At 38.9% G+C, this 7,709-nt stretch overlaps 1 protein-coding gene across 1 annotated transcript; it reads right to left on the reverse strand.

Moving 5' to 3' along the window:
* Window positions 1–3,009: 3,009 nt before the first annotated feature.
* On the reverse strand, window positions 3,010–7,483 carry rpe65a (retinoid isomerohydrolase RPE65 a). Its single transcript, XM_056744061.1, has 14 exons — window positions 7,473–7,483; window positions 7,267–7,349; window positions 6,984–7,134; window positions 6,801–6,908; window positions 6,545–6,686; window positions 6,316–6,463; window positions 6,129–6,210; window positions 5,633–5,765; window positions 4,311–4,450; window positions 3,990–4,119; window positions 3,632–3,746; window positions 3,453–3,547; window positions 3,270–3,381; window positions 3,010–3,198 (listed from the first exon to the last, which is right to left on the reverse strand). The coding sequence occupies exons 1-14, from the start codon at window positions 7,481–7,483 to the stop codon at window positions 3,053–3,055; spliced, it is 1,596 nt and encodes a 531-aa protein (XP_056600039.1). The 3' UTR covers window positions 3,010–3,052.
* Between the last annotated feature and the right edge of the window lie 226 nt (window positions 7,484–7,709).

Raw genomic sequence — 7,709 nt, forward strand, 5'->3', positions numbered from 1 at the left:
TCTCAAAATGGAGTTATTCACATATTCTCTGACATTGTGTGATGGTTTCTGGGATTATTTTAAGGAAATTTTGAGGTTCTACCTATTCATACTCCCATGTGGTTCTAATTTTATGTTTTAAATCTAATGTGTTTGTGATAGAGCCCTTATGATTCTAAACAGAGAGTGAATTTTTTAGAATAAGAAGGTTCCAAAAAACTGCATTCACAAATCTGAGAAGAGTTTGATATTGTACATTTAGAACATGTGAGCGTGTGAAATTCAGTCTAAAGTGTCAACATCTAGTTAGGAGATGAAGATATATTGCATTATTTAAAATAACACATGCTCTTCACTTTATCCTCTAATCATAGAGGTATCTTAGAGGTGTGAGGTATAGTATGAGATGGGTCAAATGACCTAAAAATACCTTTTATAAAATAAAATGATTGCACCAGATGGACCTTGAACAAGGTAACATCTACTATTTTTTATAATGTTCTCTATGTTAGGCCTGGAAGACCTATCGTTTCATACAGTCATGTGACCATGGTAATATTGAGACAATTTTGCGAAAAACAGGAAATCCATGATATTGTTACATCCCAAATAGTCAAAGATTTCAAGACTATATTTTAACAATGTTTAATTTAGAAAACGGTAAATCACAAAAAAATGACTTTAGCTGGGTTTTTACAGGTCACATATATTTTTAATGTATGAAAGGGACTTTTATTTTGCCATATGGAATGAATCAAAACAGCTCAGAGTGCAGATAGAACCTTATCATTACAATGTGTAATGACTGCTTTTAGGTATTGTGATGTGCTCTTACTGTCTGCTGTACATCACTGGATGGACATTTTGAAATTTGCTTTTAATATTTACATTTTGAATATATACATTGCTCATTTATATTTAGTCATTAAGCAGATTCTATTATCCAAAGCGACTTGCAGAGAGTTCAGGAAGCAATAAGCGAAATGTCATACAGGAGCAATAAAACAATAGTTAATTCCCTTATTTCATTGTCGTTCAAACAGTACTCCTGCTTTGATCTGAACCTTTTCTATACATAGGACTACATCAGATAGTGCAGCTGCTATGTCTTCTTCTATGAAATGCATTATTTTTGCCAAGCATATCAAATCATGTCTAATCAAAAGCTTTTAATCAAAAGTTTGTTGAGCTTATTTGTTTTTATTACTTTTCAACAAAGAAAACTGTTTGGGAATAAATTACATTGTCAATCAAGAAAAAGTTTTTTGTCCAATTCTTGAAACTCTTTAAAAATGGCACATTTTAGGTTCAATAATTGAGGGTTTTGTGAACCCCTGGTGGTTTGTGAGGGAATTGCAGGGGATTGATGAGTTTGTATCTATCTACACGTGTGTGTGTATATATAAGAACTGCAAATAAATGTTACAGGTTACTTTATATCAATAATTATGTGAAATAATACTGATAGATAAAATAATGATAAACAAAGACAAGTTTTTAAAGTAAAACACGTGTTATTAAATTATCTGAAATATTTACTTAAATCTGACAAAAAAGTTTGAAAACCCATAAAATAATGAATTACTTATATTCTAGTTTTTAGCACTGTAACACGGTGGGAAGAACAAAGGAAGATATAGAAATAATTGAACAGATATTTCTACATTCGTCATATCAGGGGTCCCCAGACTCAGCCCTGGAGAGTTGGTGTCCTGCAGAGTTTAGCTCCAACCTGCCTCAACACACCTGTCTGCAAGGTTCTACTGTGTCTAGCACAGGTGTCGGCAACCTAAGCGACCAACAGAGCCATTTTGGACCCTGTGCCACCAAATCAAATTTGCCTGGCACCGCAAAACATATTTAACCTTTAAATAAATATAACACAAGTTCTTATGCATGTAAGGTAGTACTCCACAATGTGGCCCTATAGTGTCAAAAATGTTGGCTTGGCAAAAGGAGCAATAAAAACAACATCATTTTCCATTTATTTGGAGTGACGTTCTGTATGGTGTCCCCTTTTCCGAAGGTCCCTTCTGAGGGCGATATATCCCTTGTGGAACACATCGCGTGTCTGTCACGTCATGTGACCGTTAATCACTGGTTATACAGAGTGAATCTGTAGTGACAGTGATAAACATGGCAGAGAGAGGCGTCGTGTGGTCAGACGCAGAGATAAAACTTTTATTAAGTGTTCGGCGGAGGAGGGGATAAAATTGTCTGGGATAAAAAAGTGAGAGAATGAAACCAGCGGGAGTTATCAGAAGTGCAACCAATGCAGACAGAGTAAAGGGAGGTGGAGGGAGAGCCAGAGGACGAGGGAGAGTTTGAATAAGGAAGAGGAGTTGGAAGGGTAGGAAGAGGAGGTAGACGAGGAACAAGAAGACTGGCCTTGAATGAGATTAGGGCCACAGTCATTGATCATGTGATAAACCACGGTTTAACAACGAGAGAGACTATACAGAGAGTCTAGCCTAATTTGAGTGGATTTACAGTGACGGTGTATAATTCCAACCTTTAGAAATGAGAACTGGTATGTAACAATCTACTGTTATGTACTCATGTTCTATTGTACACATACTGTAATAGCTGATTCAGCATAACAAACAGCAGGCTATAACACAGATATTTTACAGTAGTACCCTTGCGTTCATTTACTTCATTGCACTGCAAACTCACCCCACAAACTTAGCGCTGTGCTTATTAATAACCCTGGGCTCGAGAGAAGTAGAAGAGTCCATCTCTGAAACTTGATCTGCTGGTGTATATTGGACTGTGTACACATTATGAATCGCTTACACACTACTTGAGCCTTTCTTTCAAAATAATATTTTTCTGAGCTGTTCTTGGTTTTCAGAGAAAATATCCTAATGTAGATAAAGTGTGCACTTAAGAGCACCGAAGGGTTCATATCTCATGCATCATGTACAGTAAGATGCTGCGTTAATGTGGCATTTCAAGAAAGAAAACGATAAAACTAGTCAACGTGATCATTTTATTCTCTTTACAATGTCATTATGCTGGATTAAAATGTTTCTGGTTTGGGAACACTCTGTTCTTAGTGGGTCCGGCCACTTTAAGGTTTGTACATTCCGTGAAAAGTAACTGGTGAGATGACGTCAACTTCTGCCCTTGCGACCTCGGACAGGTCCTTGGCATTTAGGATCAGGCAATATGTCGGTCTCTGCGCTCCAGGCGCCACCACAACCGTCAATATAACACCTGTAGAAGAACACAGGCATTACAGAACACATGCTGGACATAACACATAATATGACTTCAACCTCACCCACCATCATCCTCATCCACCGCGTCAGGCGTCTGGACGAACAGCGGCTCGGAGGGGTACGAGTCTGGCTCCTGCCACACCCACGTCTCCTTGGTCTTCACGTTCAGCTTGCAAATCTAGAAATCATCAGACGGTCTATAGAGCATGTTCCTTTTCAGCAATTTTAAAGATTTGGCACTGTTCATACCCTGTCAGGGATAAAGTGGTTGAGGCCCAGTCCATATGCGTATGTGTAATTCCTTCCGTTGTTCATTTTGTAGTTGATCTGAGGAAACTCGAAAGCTTTGAAATGTAAAACAAAGGTGTGCGTGAAGATTTTATTATGTCCGTCATCAATAACCATGTTGCTCAGTGTCTAGTTTGTACCTTGGCGAGGACCAGAGAAAAGCACCTCTGGCTCGAGCCAAATGGTCCCGTCGGCGCGCATTGTGGCAGTAGCGGTAGTGTAGGGTAGAGAGATGAGGTTTTTGCCCTGCTCCTCCTGTGAAAAATATCAAGAACAACAAGAATGTTGTGTTAAAAAAATCTGCTTCAGTGCTGGAAAAAAAGGTGCAGATCATGTGGAGGTGTCTGATGTTAATGATCTTGTTGGAGATAAAAGAATGCAAGCTTGTTGGTGCAGATTAGATCTGTGCAAATGTTCATTTTGACAGAGTTTGGTCATCGTTAAACAAACAGAACATCATTTGGCGGCAGCTGACAGTATTTATAGAGACATATTTACCCTGTAGGGGTCCAGAGGAATGACGTATCGCCTCACTTCCGGTTGAGGAGCGATCATGGCATTCCTCTTCACTTCTTCCCAGTTGGCACGGAGGTTTGCCAGCCACAAATAATTGTAGACAAATTCAAAGCTGTTGGAAAAAAACAACAGCAGACAGAAAAGCAGTTGTTGTCACAGACAAATAATAACAGTGGTATAACAGTTCAATTGAACGTATAGTATAAGAAATGCTTTTGAACGATGAGAGACGTTTGTCTTTCAAACTCGAAGCAACATGAAGCTTTGCTTTAACGCTTTCTGTCAGCATTCTGCTTTAGTTACCCTTTCCATGCGCACACATCAAAAACAATGAAGCCCGCATCCTCGTAGCAGTTGATGTGATGAAAAAGACCCATCGCTGAGGTTCTGAATTTATAGTCGATGTACTCTCCTGGATGCTTCCTTGCGATATGAATCCACGTCTGTATGAATTGACAGAACAGTTCAAGTGTCAACATACAGATTCACACACACATCCGACACATCAGGGCATTGAAGAATGATGTATGAACAGTGTTGGGGGTCAGGTGTCAGAGGTATTCAGATTACTTTATGTAGTAACAAGTGAAATAACTCAGTTACTTTATAAATGTAAACTTCAATATTTGAGACTTTTTTACTTATGTAACAGTTAACAATTACGAGTTATGCAAATGCTTTGATGCTAATTAACAGAGAGTAATCAATTCAGTTGCTTGTTCATAAAGGAATTTGGAAGGGTGAGTTAATGACAGATTTTACAAATTTGAGAGATGTCAAATTAGAAATTGCACATTACATTTGATAAAAAAGAGGGATAGATAAGTCCTGTGTTTGTTTGTACACGTGTATAGATGTTTTCTCTGCCACCTAAATGTAATAGGTCAACCCTATGAATACATTTCTCAGAGATATAGGCCATATTCTTTTTTACAAAACCCTATTTTAACCTATTCTCTCAAATTTTACTTTATTAATTGTGTTTAGTTGTGCTTATAATATTGCTTTAAAACATCTTTTGCATGGCATACACAGCTAAGGTTTAGGAAATGTGTTATTTCAAAGCGAATGAAAGTGTACAGTATGTTACTGTTCTAGCCGGCAGGATCATGACAGCCCCGTTTCTTGTGTTTTGTTTTGGAAACCATGTGCTCTCCCGTTCTCCACCGTAGCCCCGCCCCGTCGTTTCCTTATTCATTATCCCATCATTAGTTTAGGCCTTTCACCTGTTGCCCTCGTTACCTCCCCTTAGTTACCTTCCCTATTTGTTTTCTGTCTTGTGCTGGACCGTTTTGTTATTCTGCTGCCATGTAAGTTCATTAGTTTAAAGTTTAGTTTTGTGTTTATCCTGTTATGTTCTGGTTTTTTTTCCTCCTCCTCAACAGATTTTTCTATTCAGTCTAGTTTCCATTCTGTTTTATAAATGAGTTTTGTTAAAGAGCTGTCTGCATCTTGGTTCTGCTTCAGGCACTTCATGACAGTTATAGGCTTTAGAATATACTGTTGAATGCATTAGTGTTAAACACTGAAAACAGCCACGTCATCAGCCAGGTATGAAAAAGTGATCCGCGCTACTTTTCACAACGTAATGCGTTACTTTTTTAAGGATTAAAAGGATGACATACGCCTTTTTCCTCATCAGAATCAAAGCAGTCCATATAGTTGGATCCTCGAATACTCCAGGCACTCAAGAATTTTAAGAGATTGATTTTAACAGGTGTCTCCACGAAAACAAAGTAGTTCTCTGTCATTCCAAAACTAGACAAAGAAAAAGAGACCGGTCACAGAAGTGTTACCAAAAGCAGTTTCAGTCAAAAGATTTTAAAGTTCAGTGTCAGAATTTTACTCCAAACTCTGTTAAGTATTGCTCAAAATACATTCATGTTCATTTTATGAGAGCTTAAATGACAAAGACATGAGGAAACTAATCATTCAGTCAGCGTAGGCATTATTACTGGTAATTTAGTGTGTGAACAGTATAACAATAACACAAAGACTGCAATGTCTTGAAGGTTTGCCAAACATGAAGGTGAATTAAAAGTCAGGGGGACTGTACTCTCAGGAGACCAGTAGGATATCTGTTGACCTTAAAAGTGTTTTGATAAATTCAGTGCTGCTTACCTGTGCACATAGGACGGCTTAAACCGTTCAGCACTTGGGAACTGCACAACCACCTTCGATTTTTCAATCGGGTCAGATTTGTCTGAAACATTAAGCTGATTTCAGTTCATCCAAATGAAGTGTTGCTTTAGTTGAAAAGATCACCAGACCTGGAAGTGTCATTACACGATTGCGTGATCACTTTTACCTTTCTGGATTGGTGGGATTTTCACGATATTATAGGCAAGCGTGGCTCCTTTCCCCATGCAGTTTCCAATGTTGTACACTGTGCCATCTCTTTCAATATGGGGGTGGGCTGTTATCCCATTAATATTGACATAGTCACACATGTCAACCTTTTGGAGGAAGACAGAAATATTCCTTCACAAACAGCTTTTTAGGGTTACACCACGCCGGACGATTCATACTCATATTACCTTTTTCAAGGTTTCCAAAGTATTCACATTTACTTTGGTGATGAAATTGGTTTCTGTTACTGCATAAAAATCCTCTCCGATAGGGTAAACGTTGACCAGACAGTTGTCTGTGACCTCAACACCCTTGAAGTACGAGAAGAACCTGTGGAATTCAACAAACATCACAAATGGAGAGACAGATTAATACAATGAAATCTGCTGTTCATGCTAAACGCCATGTTTTCGACAACTGTTTGTGTGAATGCAGTCAGGGGACCTGGAGAAGATATTCTTGCAGGGATCTGGGTAGGCACAGGTGCCGAACTCAGTAATTACCACACGTTTCTCTGTCATAGCTCGCACATAAGCGTCCGTCTTGACATACCTGTAACAAAACAAATGTCACTGATGAAGATTTATTTACATAAATTTGACATTTATTTAAGATTATCCGACATACTTGCGGACGTATGTGACCTGTCCATTGCTGAAATCAAACTTGTGCATGAGGGCCTGGCCATCGAAAAGATGATAGAAAGGCTCAGAGTCCACCTCAAACAAACCGGGACCCAGACGCAGCAGACTCCCTTTTATAAACGAGGGAATGCGACCTAAAGAAAAAGAAAAAGAGTCTCTCAAGGCCTTCAAGATGTCAGCACGTGTGTTGTCTGTGTGGTGACACTCATGGAACTCATCTCCAGCTTCATTTCTGTCCATATCAAAAACACAAGATGAAACCTTACCAGTGACCGTTGCTGGCAGAGGTTCGTTCAGCTCCTCCACAGTCTCAAAGATTTTTTTATAGCCTCCAGCAGGGTGTTCGAAACTGTAGAAAAAAACATTTTCTAGACAACTCAATAGAGCAACAGAAGTTTTTGCAAATGGAACAAATATAAATCAAGAAATATCTTTTGGCCACTTGTCTGAGGGAAGAAAATGAGTCACTCACCGGCTGACCATGATTGTTCCCTGGGCAGCAAAACTCGGCAACACAAGTGTTTCTTGTCAGTTTTTGGGCAGAGCTGTCAGTGTTCGTGGGTTTTTATACACCAGCTAACTTTAATCTCTTTTACAGCCAATGGCAATCTGTGCTACACAACAGTCCCATTATGCTGAAAGCTGTCATGCCTTGAAATAGGATTTACTTTTCACCATTTAAGGCTTTCACACAGTTAAACTGTGACGC

This window comes from Triplophysa dalaica, chromosome 3 (assembly GCF_015846415.1).
Source record: "Triplophysa dalaica isolate WHDGS20190420 chromosome 3, ASM1584641v1, whole genome shotgun sequence".
Taxonomy (NCBI): domain Eukaryota; kingdom Metazoa; phylum Chordata; class Actinopteri; order Cypriniformes; family Nemacheilidae; genus Triplophysa; species Triplophysa dalaica.

Excerpts from the sequence above, each read along its gene's own strand:
- rpe65a (XM_056744061.1), bottom strand. Across the intron at positions 6,211-6,315 it reads AATCCCACCAATCCAGAAAG|ACAAATCTGACCCGATTGAA; the intron begins GTAAAAGTGATC and ends TTAATGTTTCAG. Across the intron at positions 3,747-3,989 it reads TTCCTCTGGACCCCTACAGG|GAGGAGCAGGGCAAAAACCT; the intron begins GTAAATATGTCT and ends TATTTTTCACAG.